Genomic DNA, 17,716 nt, shown 5'->3' with positions numbered 1-17,716 from the left:
CCCCAAGCAAGTACCTGTGGATTTCTCTTCTTGTTTTGTATTTCATGTAAAAGTGTTTTAAATAATACTGTTGAAGCTATAGAATGTTTTGACCTCACATTAAAGAGTGCTCCCAACAGTGCCAGTGTCACATTCCTGGCTCCCATTCGGTCTTTCGCAGGAGACACCTGAGCTGTCACCGCTGCTGTTTACAGGCTGTGCTAAAGTTCATCGTGCTTCAGACCTGTAACCAAAGGAATAAAAGATTAATAAAAAAACCATGGGTTACATTATGTTCTATTTCCTGCTGGTCAGCCACTACAGCAACCTGAACTTTATTTTTTTGAGCCTTGATAGAAGTTGACCATAAGCTTTCATGAAGCATAAAAACTCCCCAGAATTCTTCATAACGAAATGTGAATTTGTTCCTTGACTCAAGACTTTTAAATATTTATCTGCAAAGTTTTTTCGTTAACTTTGAGGGCTGAGATCAGAGTGGGTTTTTTGTTTCACATTACTCCAAGAAGTCAAGTCTTATTGGAAGCCATGTAGAAGTGCTGGGGTTTTTTAAAGACAATTTAAAAACTTTTTAATTTAAAGAAAATATAGGAAAAAAACCCCAAATCCCAAAATCTTAGATGTAAACTAAGCCACCGTTTAGTCTGGTGCAAAAAGGCACTGGATGAGGCACCAGAAAGACCTCACGTAGATAAGCCCAGAGAGATGTGGAGTCAAATTAACAGAGGCTTGGTCACTTACTGTTCAATAGGCATAAGCTTCAGATTCTCTAACTGAGGTCTAAGCTAACGTCCTTTATTTAATATTTTTGATCAAATGGTGGGGAACAGTCAGGTTGTGTCTGAGGTCCCAGAATAGGACACTGCTAACTTTCTTCTCAAATTCTGGCATGAAACAAAAGATTTTATCCACTTAGTGTAACAACTCCTGTGTAAAGGAGCACCAGGCGACTCCCAAACCCCACAGGGGAGCAGGGGGAGCAGCACAGCTACAGGATTTGTTGTGCCTACTGACGCTGATCTTGATTTCAGCTACAAGAATATTTCTCTTTCAAAAGCCAACAGATGAACATAGATATAAATTACCTTTTTGAAAGACTGTTTGACCTTTCTTCTCTTTTCCAACCTGCTGTATTAGCTCTCTTATCTCAGAGTCATAGTCAACCCACTCGGGAACTATCCGGGCAGCCGCCTTTAATTTTGGTTCTTTGGTTTGGGGATTGTTGCACTGGAAGATTAAAACACAACTGATGTAAACAGAGCAAATTTCACTGAAGGTCAGTTACCTCAATATTAATTAAAAAAAAACCCCAAACCCCACAAAACAATAAACCCTGCTTACATAACTCAAGTAATTTTATTGTAAGCACTTGTTTATTTTCCCATGTGCTCCTGACCCTGCGGAGAGCAGAGATGTGGCTGGCACAAGGCGACTAAGATTACACAAAGTTACAGGAGGAGATACAAGCTGCACATCAGTGTATTGAAAGTGCATCTGATACAGGGTGTTTTATTCAGATGGTGATGTTTCCTCTGGTGTTGCCTAGAAAACGGATTGAGTACTTCCATCAAATAACAGAAATGGAAATTGTAGTGAGTGATGTGTGGCAATGGGGATTGAAAGAAGCTCTGGCAACTCTCCTGGAAACAGTTCAGTGGAGGGCCACAAAGATGATGAAGGGCCTGGAGCATCTCCCCTGTGAGGAAAGGCTGAGTGAGCTGGGGCTGTTCAGCCTTGAGAAAAGAAGACTGAGAGGGCATCTGATCAACTTTTATAAATATCTGAAGTGTGGGACACAGGGGGAAATGGCCAGCCCCTTTTCAGTGGTCTGTGGGGACAGGACAAGGGGCAATGGCTGCAAGTTGGAGCACAGGAAGTTCTGCACCAACATGGGGAAGAACTTTTTCCCAGTGAGGGTGACAGAGCCCTGGCACAGGCTGCCCAGGGGGGTTGTGGAGTCTCCTTCTCTGGAGATATTCAAGACCCGTCTGGACACCTCCCTGTGTGACCTGTCCTAGGGAGCTGCTTTGGCAGGGGGGTTGGACCCGATGATCTCTGAAGGTCCCTTCCAACCCCTATGATCCTGTGAATCTGTGAATTTCAATCTTTCTTGGAGAGTGACCCATCTTAGTGCATGATAAAGCTACAGAAATTACAGCAAAGTTTTTAATCTCAACTCACCAGGTCTATTGTTTTAGCCTTTTTCTTGGATTTATCATCACACCAGGTTTCACACCAAAGCCATTCCTGAGGGAGAGACTTAATAGCTACTTGATGAATCATATTATTGGGAAGATCCTGCAAAAACATTTGTAAAATCATAAATCAGCACTGAGTCTCATGTAACTGGCTATTAAGAAGCCTCTGCCAAGTAGAATATCTTTACCTACCACAATTTTTGGCAAAATGTTCTCACATTTCCCTCCTCTTACCTTTTCTTCCAAGTGCTCACCTAAGTCTTTCTCAGGTAGGTTCAAAACCGATCTTGGTGACCGCTTGATTCCACCTCTTAATTTCTCAAACAATTATTTTTCCCTTGTTCTTAGGTCCATCCCTCCTTAGTTTGACATAAGCAATACCCCTGCCTGACACTTGCAGTTCAGATGCTGCATGTCCTGCTTTACAAACTACTAAGCAGAACTGGACCGTGTGAAATTATTAAAGCGAAACTTAACCATCTTTCCATACCTCAGATTTGTGGAAGGGGTATAAGCTCAAAAGCATGTAAATCCAGGATTACACAACTTCTAGGAAAAAGGATTCCAGAAAGGAAAAAGGATTCCAGTCCTTCTTATGCTGGGGACTCCAGAGCTGGATGCAGTACTCCAGGTGGAGTCTCGTGAGAGCTGAACAGGGCGAAGAAACCTGTCCAGTCCCTTGACTTTCTGGTCAAGCTTCTCTTGATGCAGCCCAGGATACAGTTGGCTTTCTGGCTAAGTGCACATTGCTGGGCCACATTGAACTTTTCACCAGTGAACACTCCCAAGTGCATCTCCTCAGAACTGCTCTTCATCCATTCTTCACCCACCCCGTAGCTGTGCTTGGGATTGTCCCCACCCATGTGTAGGGCCTTGCACTTGGCCGTCTTTAATTTCAGGCAATTATCACCAGAAGGGCACAAATGCATATAGAGCAACTACAAATAAAGGACAGCAGTCTTCTGTGCTGGCTGTCCCCTCATTGGTTTCATATCAAAGCATTGTGTAAAACAGCCATCAAGTGTTCAGGTCCCTAAGTTGTGGTCATGTGCTAAAACAGCAGTAAAGGGCAAATAGCTTCAGAACTACATCATGTATACATTGACATATAAAGTAATTCCATGCATACTGAGAAAGATAAAGCAAAATAAACCCCAAATTGCTTAAAGCCATAAGTACCTGATCTAGATTTGACAGGCTGTTTGGATCTTGACTAAGAGCTTGGTACTGTCCCCGAAGCCGATCTCCTGCTGCAATCTTTCTGAACTTCTTAAGATCCACAACATATAGGGCACTACAAAGATTTAAAAAAAATTAATTAAGACTTGTGGAGTTTAACCTTCTTTATGATAACGTTAACAACAGTAAGGAGAAGCAAAAACCTGTTCCCATCCTAAAGGAGTATTTTTTAACTAAGTGGCCAAAGCTACAATGAGACAGTGAAATCGATACGTCACAGAATCACCAAATCATAGGGGTTGGAAGGGACCTCGAGAGATCATCGGGTCCAACCCCCCTGCCAAAGCAGGTTCCCTAGGACAGGTCACACAGGGAGGCATCCAGACTGGTCTTGAATATCTCCAGAGAAGGAGACTCCACAACCCCCCTGGGCAGCCTGTCCCAGGCCTCTGTCACCCTCACTGTGAAAAAGTTCTTCCCCACATTGGTATGCTATCAGCATCCATGGCTTATTCATCTCTTACTGGGAATGACTACAGGGCGCTTGTTTCCAAATACCTTGGTGATCAATAATGAGACCCAAATTTTAATCACATTCCCAAACTGCACAGAGATATGTAACCTACCTGATGTGGTACTTCCTTTTCCCAAGATGTGATGCCCAGTATCCTGACTTCCAGAAACGGTACCCATCCATTTCTTTGCGGCTGTCACAGAAGGGTGTGTACCCATAGGGAGCTCCATTCAGGTCAAGGTCTCTGAGTTCTCTTAGGTCACTCCTCACAATCTCAATAAAAAAATAGGGTTTTTTTATGGTGTGCATATGAGAGCAGTTATTGCAGCAAGCTTCCCAAAGTTTGATTTTAATTTAAAAAGAAGCTGAGACACTACAACAATGGGGTACAGATAAAGTATTCCACTGGAATGATAAGCACCAAGTGATTGTTCAAGGAAAAACGTGTTTATTCTCTGTCAATCTGTGCAACACACTTAGTAAAGAAATTAAATAAAACAAGCAAGGTATTTTTAATTCACAGATCAGCATTTCTGGTTGCCCAATGTTAAATTCCTCCATGCAGGAGTTAAACTTTCAAAATCTACTCAGCATCTCCCTTCTAAAAGTCCTTCCTATTTGTTACATCACTCCAGCATTCCAAAATTATTGCATCATTGGAAAAATCTTTCTCTCTAGTAGTAAAGTACTTTTAAAAATAGGTTATAAGGAGATTTTGGGCATTCAAAAATTTTTGCCTCATTTGAAAAATCCTCCTACTGAGTATCAAAATACTTATAAGGACATTTTACAAATGTCCTTTACTTACTAATCAATCATTCTTCCCTCAAACACTGCTAACCTAATTTATCAGTGGAAATAAAAGTTTTAGCTGTTCCAGAGTACAGAAAATTCCTTACATTGGTTAGGACAGACAACCAGTATTACTACTGTATCCAGATGAAATCACAGGAAGTTGCTGTCTGTTTTGTTACTTCTAAATTTAATTTATTCTCAAGCTTCAGAAAAAAGACCAAAATACGTAACATTTGTTCTGAGGTTTACAATAACCATGTGATAGGTCTCATCTGTTTGAGACAGCATGTTACTTTTCAGTATATTATACAATAGTTGTTGCTGACTGAGAGACTGCATAAAGATTTAAGAACAAGAGAGGCAGGTTTCATCTTTAAAACATTCAACCATTTAGGCTATCTAGAAATTGTTCAGATAACCTGATCTCATCACCTCAGACCCCTTCCATAGCAAGAGGAGAAGCCCTCTCACAGTCAGCCCTGAATCGCTCGAATAAGCCTTAGGTGTAACGCACCTTCAGATCACACGTACCTCTCCAGCTGCCCCTTGCTCTCTCCACAGGCATTAGAGGCAATTTAGAGCAACATGGTGCAATGAGACTCTTAATGACTAAAGACAAGGGAAATTAATTGCATCCCACGTTCTGCAACACCACTGATTCTGCTCATCCAACTGCAAGAGTCTCAAGGGACCAATACCTGAACACGATGCCCGCAGAGAACAGACTGGGATCAAATTAACCCAAAATGAACTTCCTCATACATTTAGACAGCATTATTTTTCTTTACTTACCTGGTCAGCATCGACAAATATTATTTTATCCACAGCCAAAGGGAAAAGAACATCCAGAAAGAGAATTTTGTAGCCCCAGATAATTCTTTGTTTTTCTGTCTGCTGGTAAAGCCAGCGGGGCCACTTGTACTGCACCAACTCGTACTTGAAACCATACTTTTTAGCCATGTGAGGAATAACATCCTAGAAGGATGAGAAAAACCCATCAGTTGCACATGTAGGAAACACACAAGGACTCAAAAGGAAGAAAAAAAAAAAGAGAGAATGTCACAACATGGTGACAGCTGCGCTACTGACCACGTAATTTATTATTTTAAAACATTTGTATTTAGTTCTAGCAGTATCCTCAGCTACACAAATACAAAAAGCATTTCTTTCAAGCTCCTGGAGACCATCAGCGAGAATAAATTATTGTGATAGGTCACAGAATCATAGAATGGCATGGGTTGGATCCCAAGGATCATAGATTTCCAACCCCTCTGCCTCAGGCAGGGCCACCAACCTCCAGGCCTGGATCTACACAAGGTTGCCCAGGGCCCCATTCAACCTGGCCTTGAACACCTCCAGGGATGGGGCATCCATCACCTCTCTGGGCAGTAGGTTCCAGAAAAGAACAACCTTACATACGAAGCTTTAAAAACTATTGGTATTTAATATGTTCAGAGATAATTTCTAAAAATGACAATTTAAGCTTAATTATGTAACTATACAATTGTAATATTTTTAAAAACATCTGAATTTTTTTAAAGAAATATTAATAAAAGGAAGATGTTCTCCTACCTTAAATGTTGGGGAGAGATAATTCTTCAGAAACCAAAACTTAACTGGTGTTTTTGTATGACGTAAGACAGAAAGCATCATAATTCTGCAGAAACATAAGTCTATAGTGAACAAATACACATGGGTCATGACATTCCAACTGCACCTAAAAGGTTCTAAAACTTTTTAAGCATCATTTTTTAACCCTGTTTGAACAGAAATGTCTATTTTTAATAAAAAGCTTCAAGAAGCATGTATTCAGGACTGCTTTGAGATGGATTTCATAGAATCATAGAATCATAATCAAGATTGGCTAAGCAACATTAGAGGGAACAATTTCAAAAGTGGGTATGTTAACAAGTTTTATCCCAACCGAAGTGCCTGACAAAGTTAACATAATGATTATTACCTTACATTAAACTGGCGACTAAGATCGTTTATTTTAGAAATAGATTTGGTTGAGTTTAATGGGTAAAACAGTGGGAAGGAGAAAGCACCATTCAAGTTAAGATCCACTTTAGAAAATCCTCCATAATTGTAAAAACGTTCAAGTATGTAGAAAAAGTTAAATACGTTATTTTGTGTTCACTTTTTTCTTCATCGTTGTGTCACGTTTGGTGTTACCAGGCAGACAAGAAATGCCTTATAATCTACAAGAGGTCAAGTCTGCTTTAAAAATCAAGGAATAATAAACCCTAAAGTAAAGTAAAGAAGCATGTAGGATGCCTTTAAGTTTTTTTTTTTTTTTCCTCCTTTCAAATAAGTCAGGCCCTTTATGAAAGTTGTGGTGGGCTGAAGAAATGCAGTTTGTCAAATTCCATTAGACTACCAAAAAATAAAAATAAATACATGCAAAATACTACTTTCCAAATAAATATGCATGCAATAATTAAGAAATTCCATTTTAGGATAGGAAAATCACTGTATCTGAAGCCTGGAGGCAAGTTCTCACAGAAATCAGAAAAGTATTAGGGATAGTTGTGAACAGGTAAGGCAACACTGTAAGGATTCTTTCAAAGCAATCACTGCTTATTGAATGAACACTCAAGTAAGAAAGGCCATACATGGATATAGTAGTATCCATACTTTGGATAGCAACAACTCTAATGAAGTCATTGCTGTAGTGCCTTTATAAAGAGAGGCTGAGCTTCATCGTTTGCTTCATCGACCCAGCTTTGGAGCCCTCAACACCAGAAGGACAGGGACCTGTTGGGGCATGTCTAGAGAAGGACCACCAAAACGATCAGAGGACTGGAGCACCTCTCCTGTGAAGACAGACTGAGAGAACTGGGCTTGTTCATCCTGGAGAAGAGAAGGCTCCAGAGGGACATTACAGTGGCCTTCCAGTACCTGAAAGGTGCCTATAAGAAAGCTGGGGAAGAACTGTTCACAAAGGCAAGTAGCAATAGGATGAAGGGTGATGGCTTTAAACTCAAAAAGGGGATATTTAGGTTGGATACTAGGAAAAAGTTCTTCAATATGAGGGTGGTAGATCACTGGAACAGGTTGCCCAGAGACATAGTGGAGGCCCCATCCCTGGAGACATTCAAGGCCAGGCCTGATGGGGCCCTGAGCGACCTGATCTAGTGAAGATGTCCCTGCTTACTGCAAGGGAGTTGGACTAGATGACTAGCTCTAAAGGTCCTTCCCAACCTCATGTGTTCTATGATTCACACTTTGCACGTGCATGAGACACATGCAGAATATTTATCTTCAAGAAATAATGGTACTCTTGAACACCTACATTGAATCAGTTCTCAAAAAACGTTAATTTGGTCCTCACTGATTACAACTTTTCTGTTTCAACACTTTATTCTTTACACCTTGTTAAAAAAGTTGGTTTCTGTAAGCATCTAAGAATGAACGTTTCCACTACCCCTTTGAAACTGTTACCCTTTTACCTTTCCTTACCTTAAAAAACGTTCATATAAGTGACCCGAAGCAACTGAAAAAATGTTAAGAATATCACTTTTCTTTTCCTCCTCTTCTGTTGGAATTTCTTCTGATAATCTATGGGGAAAAACACCCACACGAAATTATTATATTAAGCATACAGTCAGCAGGAACAAAGTACCACTACATTACCTTTAAGCTTGTAAAGAATCAGAAGTAGGATACCTGTGATACCATGATCTTTTGGAAGCAACACCTCATGCCTAGATGGCACAGCTGCAGCTTCCAGTATTTCCAATCAAACAGAACTCAAATGTTTTATCAAAGTAAAGATCAGAAATAAATGCAAGTTAGGCAATTAATCAGAAACAAACACTGGCTATTTTAAAATCAATAACAGTTATTTTTCATCCATGTGCATTCTACATCAGAAGAACCAAGGCACATTCTTGAGGTAAGGGATGTCTGCATAGCCCCACTGGGGGTTGAGCTGATTATATACTCTAAAATACAGACTGAACATTATAATATAAAGGCTACATCAGGCCAAGCCACATGTTTAGGCCAGTACCTTACCAACAGTAATGGCCTTCCCAAAAATGCTCATGTAACATTCAGTGGTCTGCAGTGATGGGATTTCCTGAGTGTTTTTCATAATGCTGATGAATTCTTCCTTATATTCATCCAATTACTCTCCTTCTAAGCTACCCTGTACCTCTAAGGTACATTGTCCAGAGGCTCTCCCTCTGCACAGCATTATTTGTTTGCTTTGAATACCAAAGACTACCTGGATTGGTTTTGAATCCTGTGTGCCTTCTAGTACAGGCAAGCAGGGGTTGGTGCCTGCAGTCTCCCTCAGAGCCCTCCTTCACGTGTCCAGGAACTGCAGTGGCTCCCTCAGCCAAACCAGTTACAATACAGTTTGATGTTGTTGGAGATTTACTTGAATATTCTTTGTTTTGATGTGAGTCATTCCTCATAAACTTAAGACAGCACGAGTCACTCCTATTAACTGTCCTTCTCGTTAGGTCCCTTGTAAAAGTACACTTTAAACCACTCCAAAAATAAGTGTCCCTCGGTGTAAGTGAAATGAGACAAGCCTCAGATCTCCAACATGTTTAAGAGACTTCACATCACTCCACTAACACCAAGCTACAATGGGTGAGTGGTGTGAATTATCCTGAGGAGCCCCAGCGATGGCAAGTGGAGATAGTGCAGTCAGACCAGGACTATAGCATATGCAAAAGAAAGGGCCACCAGTGAAGCGGCACTGACTGCATGGTGCGGCGTCTCCAAAGGGAACCACCTCTCAACCAGCACTGAGTTCTCACAGGCTAAACAGATGACTGTTCACAGTCTCAAGCAGTCAGTCTGTCTTTAATGTTTTGTCACCTTTCTTATGCTTTATGATAGCTGGACTGAAAGAATGTCGAGCTCTTTATAACGCAACCATCACCACGTGTGACTTCAGAGACCGGTGTGCATAAAGGAAACTGGGTTTTGACGCAATGATCCTGAAAGCATCGATGACACAAGCTTTAGAGAAGGCACAGATCCTCCAAATGGAACAAGCCACTCTGAAGATGGCTGAACGAACCTGTGAGGTTATATGGGAAAAGCAATTGGAGAATGGCAGTTTGTTTAGGAACAGACTTGGGCAATGCACGTACCCTAGGTAAGAGCATACATGGATTCCTGTAACAATCTGTGTGCTGGCAGGACATACTTGTCATTCTGTGGTTTCACAGAAGAAGGGTATTTGACAGATCCCTAGATGGCAAGAAGCTGATGGACAAACGACAGGCCTTTCATCATGCCCCTCAGCCACAACCTTGAATCAATGGGAAGAGCAAATAAACTTTACTGGGTGAGGGGCTTTGACAGCCCAGCAAAGCTCTGAGCCTGATGAACCAACCCCCAGGTGAAAAAAGGCTAAGCCTGGAAGATCATGAGATCTCTGGCCTTGTAACCTTCTTGGAGGGAACTAAGATTCCACCACTGCACATACATCCTTTGATGCAGCCAATTAAAAGTAGGAAGCTTGAAGACAATGAAAAATTCCTTCAACTAACATCATTCTGCAAAAGAGGCCACCTTTGTGCAGAAGCTTCCCTGACCTGTGGCTTCGGAATGAAATTTTTGAGAGCAGCACAGTGAAGTACAGGCTTTCTGAATCTAGTCAATATTGTACCAGTAAAATCATCTGTGGATAAATGGTGATAAACGTAAAATCAGCAACAGATACTCCATAAAGTGTCCAGGTACTTGAGATATAAGAGGTCCTGTCAGGAGAGATGATAAAGGTGAAACAGATGCCAGTCCTGGATCTACCAAGAATTAATGGGGTCAACTATACACTAGATAAAGTAGAACTGCTATATCTTTATCCTCTTTGTCTTTGTAACTGACAACCATTGTCAAAGCTACTGAAAGTGGAAGAAATCCTTTTTGGAGCCCTGCAGCAGTCAGGGGCCAGAAAGCATTTAGTGCACGGAGAAAATAGCGATGAAAAAGCCGTTCTCCTTAAATCCCTTATGCTGACATTATCCCTTTCTTCCTACCAGATAGTCCAAAGGAGTTCTCCTGAACAATGGAGGAATCAGACTTTACTTCCACAGTAAATCTTGAACACCTACAGCTACTTACAGACAAGATACTGCAATTTCTTTTTTGCCTTTCAGGCCCAAGAGACCAGTGACTACAGGATTAAGCTGTTTACACAGTCAAGTCATTAGCCATGAATCGGTTATTTCAGAAGATGTCGCCTTCAGGTTTTTGCCTTTGCAACTACACAGCAGTGACAGCTCAGCACTTCATAGCATACTGCAAAACCAAGCCTGTGCTGGAAATCAGACTCTGAGAGCAAACATGAGTGTTTCCTACAAAGCAGATGGAGTCCAGTATGGAAACAATATGTTGCAAAAGTAAAGTGCCACTTCCCCGTCCCTCCCCTAAACCACCTTGAAGATCCAGAAGAGGAATTAAGATCTTGAAAGAGAGTGTGAGTTTTTGTTACCAGGATTCCAGATTAAAGACCCAAGATTATTCTTTGACACTGAGAAATCAAATCATTGGGAATTCAGTACTTATGTTTGCCAGCACCCTGATCTCAACATTTGAAAACATAATCTTTTTGAGATGTTTCATCTAAAAAAGGTCTCTGAAGTGTTGTGAGGGAAGAACGCTTGGAGAGCATCCAAGTCAGCATTTCTGAAATACATTGGTCAAAGATCATCTGACTGAAATCATAGAATACTTTGGGTTGGAAAGGACCTCAAAGATCACCTAGTTCCAACCCCCTGCCATGGGCAGGGACACCCTCCACTAGACCATGTTGCCCAAAGCCCCATCCAACCTGGCCTTAAACACCTCCAGGAATGGGGCTTCCACAGCCCCTCTAGGCAACCTGTCCCAGTGCCTCACCACCCTCATACTAACAAATTTTTTCCTAATGCTCTCAAAAGGACAATTATGTCTTGGAAACTGACACAACACTCCATGTTCTGACCCACAGCACAAATATACAAGTCTATTAAAAACATCCCTAAAATTATTTTTCTAAGCAAAAAAGAAAATCCTTTTTTGCATTTATTCTCAAAAACAATGTAACAAATTCACAGAATTTTGCATCTTATTAATAAAAACTAAATTTAAATTTAAAAAAAAATGTTACAAATCAGCCTGAACTACAAACCATCCAGGCAATATAATTATGAAGAAACCATCCAACAGACAATATAATTATGAACAACCTTATGAGCAAAACACAATTTTACAATGTTATTTGGGAAATTATAAATACAACGTTATTAGCACCAAACATAATGCTTGAGATGCTTATTACAGTTATTTATAATTAAAGTAAAAGGTGTTTTATTGACAAATAAAATAACCACTTCCTGAGCTTTCATAAATTATGTCCAGCAGCAGACAAGCAGCACCATGGCCTGCTTTTTGGCATTCAGTGCAATGCATTAGTGGCTGAGATTCATCAGAACATGACGTAAACATGCCAGTGATCACTTGCTGAGAAAACCAGCTCCAGAGCAGATATGTCCACACTGGGGAAAGGAATTATGGTGAAAAGGGTCGACAAAGAAGCTCTTTCTTGAGCCTTGTGAAGCACAGACCAACACAAACCTGTGCTGGGGGCAGGCAGCTGATGGGCGGGCAGAGCCAGCATCACACATCTGAAGGAGGTATAAACACGCCTCATTGGCATCACTCATTGACCTCACACCCTTCCCCTCTTAAGTTGGAAGGAGCACAGAGACCTATTGCTGGGCGTGGAGTACAGGAGCTGTGAGTGGGTGTAACAGCAAGTTGATTAGTAGCTTATTACTGGGCAGGGCGATCCAACAGGGAACTAAACCCCCAAAACATTATTATCCCCTACTGATAGCTCAGGCAGTGACGAAAACACTGAGAGAAGCCTGAAGGCTATCAAATGGGACTTCACCTAGAAGGTTCCTGGAATCTTCCTGGCACAGCTTGTTAGTGAGCCTACAGGGCAGGTGCCCTGCTAGTCCTTCTGCTAGCAAAGAAGGACTGGCAGTAGATGTGGTGGTCAGGAGCTCTCTTGGACAAAGTGACCATGAAAGGGTAGAGTTCTCTCTGCTTGGTGAAGTCAGGAGGGGGGTCAGTAAAACCACTACCTTGGACTTCTGGAGGGCAGACTTTGAACTGTTCAGAAGACTCATAGGGAGGGTCTATTGGGAGGCAGTCCTGAAGATCAAAGGGGTCCAGGAAGACTGGATGCTTCTCAGGAGAGAAGTCTTACAGGCACAGGAACAGGAAAAGGTGGAGATTCTCAATGCCTTCTTTACATCTGCCTTCAATAGTCAGACCAGTTATTCTTGGGGTAGTCAGCCTCCTGACCTGGAAGACTGGGACGGGGAGCAGAATAAGCCCCCCATGATTCAGGCTGAAACAGTTAGAGACCTACTATTCCACCTGGACTGTCACAAATCCATGGGGCCAGAGGAGATCAAGGGCATCCTGGCTTGTATCAGGAATAGCATAGCCAGCAAGACCAGGGAGGTGATCATCGCCCTGTACTCCTCTCTGGTGAGGCTGCACCTCAAATACTGTGTTCTGTTTTGGGCCCCTTGCTACAAGAAAGACATTGAAGCTCTGGAGCGTGTCCAGAGAAGGGCAACAAAGCTGATGAAGGGTCTGGAACACAAGTCTTATGAGGAGGGGCTGAGGGCACTGAGACTGTTTATTCTCGAGAAGAGGCTCAGCAGAGACCTTACTGCTCTCTACAACTATCTGAAAGAAGGTTGTGGTGAGTTGGGGGTCAGCCTCTTCTTGCTGATAACTAGTGATAGGATGAGAGGGAATGGCTGCAAGTTGTAGGGGAGGTTCAGGTTAGAAATTAGGAAAAATTTCTTCTCAAAAAGAGTGGTTAAGCATTGGAATGCATTGCCCAGGGAGGTGGTGGAGTCACCATCCCTTGGGATGTTTAAGGAAAGGCTGGATGAGGTACTTAGGGACATGGTTTGGTTAGTAATATAGATGGTAGGGGGACAGTTGGACTAGGTGATCTTCAAGGTCTTTCCCAAACTTTATGATTCTATGACTCCATGTTTTTCAGATTGAGCTTGATTCTCTGCCACAATAAAATGAAGTAATGCCAATGAAAAAATGAACAGGACCTATGAATATCAAGGAAGGATTAAAAAAAAAAGAGGTGACGACATCATAGGTTATCTTTTCTCCCCTTTTATTTCTATTACAAATACCTTGGGGAGCCTTTTACATATTTGCATCAGTATCAAGTAAGAAACACTAACTTGCTATGAGTAATAATAATAATCAGCGTGTCCTGGCACCGATAAATGATAAGCAAGTTGTGCATTACCTTGTCATTGATTCCTGATTTCCTTTTTTTCTTGTTGTTCCATCAGTAAGGAGATCTTCATTCATTTTATCAGGCTTTTTCTCTACCTAGTCATTAAAATAAATATATTAATTGCTAATAATTTCTACTTCAATTGTGATATCTAACTTTGTGATACGGTTTACAGACATGCTGCAGAGTGTTACACATTTCCTCCAGGCTCTGAACACTTTCATTTCCAGGGCTGAAGAGGAGACTCATATATGTGGCTTTTAAAATCCTTTTTGTACTTATCTTCACATTGTTCTCTCTCCTTCTCTATGTATAAAATCAGGATTAAATGTACCAAGGCCACACACCAAAAACATTATTCATAAATAGTAGAAAACATGTAATATTATGAGGTTCTTTCTCCTTCCTATTACTCGTGTTTCATTCGCTCTTTTGGATACATCTGTACCAATGAAAGTAAGGTAATTTCATTTACACACGTTGGCAGATCAGGGAAGAATTCAACACACCTAATTGTAGCTTCCACTCTGATATCTGGACTTCATGTAAAATCCCTCCCCAGTTGCAGGAGAGTGCTGGATGTCTCAAGAGGCAGTCAGCCTCCTGGTTTAAATACATGCATGAGCTGGGATGAGCAGTCCTTGAGACTGTCTGTCTCATTCTACCAAGCAGAGACAGAGTTTAGGGCACCTAAGACTACCCTCTTAGACACCTTAAGCTAGATGAGATAAATTCTATCTATGTTTAACAGCTATTTAACAATCTCCCATGCAATTAGTTTAACTTGATTGGATCAAATTAACTACATTAATTTGCACACCCATCTCTAATTATACAAAATCTAAATTATGTATTTTGGTATACTTATTCCAATTAAATATAGCCTAAGACATGTATGAAATATGACTAATGGTTACAAGGAAATACTGCAGAAAAAAGGTATCTCTTTACATACTTGGACTTTGATAATTTTGCTTCTGAAGTTGTTTAACACCACAGTAACATCTGTTGGGTCAGCTACAGAATCTGTCCCTTCGTGGCTGTGAGGAGAGAAAACAACATACAAATGTAGTGGCTCACTAAAACATGCATTATTCTTTGTGTTTAACGAGAGTATAAGGTTTAAGATTGATGATATGTACAGAAACAAAATATCTTTGCTTACACCAAATTATATCTTGACTTCAGAAAGCTGGAGTTTTACTCATCACTAGACATCATCCACGATGGCAGCCCTCACTTTTTAATTTGGATTTTCACAGGAAATGTTAGCAACCAAGGAAAAACATTGCAGCAGCACAAACATGTTATTAGGTATTATACAGGTCTATTTTACCTTTGAATATTAAACTACAGTTTATTTTTCAAATATGGAAACATCTTAGAAATTGCTGTGTGACGCTGTTTAATGCACTTTAAAAATAAATCTGCTTTAAAAAGTCTAGGGAAAGCTTTGTCATGGTGCTGAGATAGCAAAGACTGCTATGCACTGGATGGCTTTGGTAACTGTACACCTAAAGACGTGGCTGTGCAAGGCACCACACGAACCAGATGAGGTTCAATAAAAGCAAGTGTAGAGTCTTGCACCGGGGAAGGAACAACCGCTTGCATCAGCACAGGCTGGGGGATGGCCTGCTGGAGAGGAGCTCTGTGGAGAAGAACCTGGGGGTCCTGGTTGATGACATGTTGGCCATGAGCCAGCAGTGTGCCCTGGTGGCCAAGAGAGCCAATGGGATCCTGGGGGTGCATCAAGAGGAGTGTGGCCAGCACAAGGAGGTGATCTTCCACCTCTGCTCTGCCCTGGTCAGGCCCCACCCGGAGTATTCTGTCCAGTTCTGGGCTCCTCTGTACAAAAAAGACAGGGATCTCCTGGAGAGAGTCCAGAGGAGGGCTACAAAGATGATTAAGGGCCTGGAGCATCTTCTCTGTGAGGAAAGGCTGAGTGAACTGAGGCTGTTCAGCCTTGAGAAAAGACGACTGAGAGGGGATCTGATCAATGTTTAGAAATATCTGCAGTGTGGGACACAGGGGGAAATGGTCAGCCCCTTTTCAGTGGTCTGTGGGGACAGGACAAGGGGCAATGGCCTCAAGATGGAGCACAGGAATTTCTGCACCAATATGCAGAAGAACTTTTTCGCAGTGAGGGTGACAGAGCCCTGGCAGAGGCTGCCCAGGGGGGTTGTGGAATCTCCTTTGGAGATATTCAAGACCCGTCTGGACACCTCCCTGTGTGACCTGTCCTAGGGAACCTGCTTTGGCAGGGGGGTTGGACCTGATGATCTCTGGAGGTCCCTCCCAACCCCTACAATCCAATTCTGTGATCTGTCCCACTGAACATTAGTTGAAAGACATTCAGGCATCCCAAAACTCTACTGCATCCACTGGGTAATGAGCATAAAATAATGTTGCTGTCACTCTGTGATACAGTGTAATAACATAATTCTCAAATTTCACAGCTTTTATACCTCAATAGCCCATATGTTTTCCCATCAATCCTTTCTTTTAACAGCATTATGTGGTTTCCTCTTGCTAAAGCTATGCATAGAAAAACAGGTTTAAGGAAGTAATCTGCTACCACTTAAGTTTGATTTTTTACTTTTACCTAGAAAACAGAAATATTTAAATCTGGTTTCAATCTATTTGATACCACTTACCTAAAAATGACAGGATTTTATGCAGTTATCAGAGTTTTCAATACACTTCTGTAAAATGTGCCTATTATTACCAAGTTTCATGGAGATAGCTGATTCTTGCACAAAATAATGTTCAGGATTATTTTGACTTTTCTGCTCCCTGATTTAGTTTCACTTTCTCACTTTTAAAATATTGCATACATGAACACTCAGCCAAGGACTGTATTTTTTTTCACAGGGATGTACAGTACTCAACATAAATCGGCAGAGATCTCCATTTTTAAACAAAGCCTGTCATTAAAAGGCTCTGAAATAGCAAAACTAGAGGCAAACACAAACTGCTCATAGCAGAAATAGCAGCAGCTGGCACAGTGTTCCCATTTTGGCCCTCAGCTTTTATGCAATCAAAATTTTCTCTGTCATTGACTCCGCTGTTACGAATTCGCTCCGTATGTTATGAATTCTGTATCTACTTCTGCAGCTTTGCTGATGAAGATGATTTTCCAAAGTCTTTACCATATTCCCGAAGCGTTTGGTTTGGCTGTAAATTTAGTAACATCATTTTGTCTCCCTAAATCTCTTCTGCGGATCCCTCACTGTCAGCTCCATCTTTACTGGGTGCCAATTGTTTTCCCCTGCACAGCACTCGGTGTGATAAATCTCTGTGCTGGTACCAACAATGTACTGAGAACAGCAACCATTTGATATCCCCAACACTTAAGGTTGGTCTCAAGATTCAACTCATCTGTTTCTCCATTCACAGCTTTGTATAGTTCCTACTGTTACACTATGGTAACTTCATTTCATCCCCTAGTCACCCAATGATGCGCTCAATGGCTACTTACAGACTAGGATACCCACTGCCTTTTAGGTAGGAATCTCTCTGAAAGAAAACTGAGTCCATCATACTGTTCTCTAACTGAATCTTACACAGGACCTCTCCTCCCTTCTCCATCTCTGTGCACGTGCTATTCAGCACGCTGTGATTTTATTCACGTAACAGAGGTGCATTTCAAATGAGCAATCATGTGAATAAGGATTTGAATGGGACCCGGAGTTTAGAAGAACTGGGATTGGGATTTATAACTCCCTTAACAAAAGC

The 17,716-nt window shown here is 41.4% G+C and overlaps 1 protein-coding gene across 1 annotated transcript in view; it reads right to left on the bottom strand.

Annotated features, from left to right (window-relative positions):
• UGGT2 (UDP-glucose glycoprotein glucosyltransferase 2) overlaps positions 1-17,716 on the bottom strand; it is a gene marked incomplete at its 5' end in the record, with an annotated part of 88,747 nt that continues 71,031 nt past the window's right edge. The window contains 10 exons of the mRNA XM_084261065.1: positions 1-223; positions 1,083-1,224; positions 2,179-2,295; positions 3,375-3,489; positions 4,001-4,161; positions 5,476-5,658; positions 6,256-6,340; positions 8,146-8,244; positions 13,991-14,076; positions 14,937-15,021. Coding sequence (XP_084117191.1) covers positions 201-223; positions 1,083-1,224; positions 2,179-2,295; positions 3,375-3,489; positions 4,001-4,161; positions 5,476-5,658; positions 6,256-6,340; positions 8,146-8,244; positions 13,991-14,076; positions 14,937-15,021 — 1,096 coding nt within the window. The 3' untranslated portion in view covers positions 1-200. The remainder of the gene's footprint in view (positions 224-1,082; positions 1,225-2,178; positions 2,296-3,374; positions 3,490-4,000; positions 4,162-5,475; positions 5,659-6,255; positions 6,341-8,145; positions 8,245-13,990; positions 14,077-14,936; positions 15,022-17,716) is intronic.

The sequence above is a fragment of the Gallinula chloropus genome (assembly GCF_964237585.1).
Source record: "Gallinula chloropus genome assembly, chromosome: 1".
Classification (NCBI taxonomy): domain Eukaryota; kingdom Metazoa; phylum Chordata; class Aves; order Gruiformes; family Rallidae; genus Gallinula; species Gallinula chloropus.
This window is presented reverse-complemented; position numbering and strand designations above follow the sequence as displayed.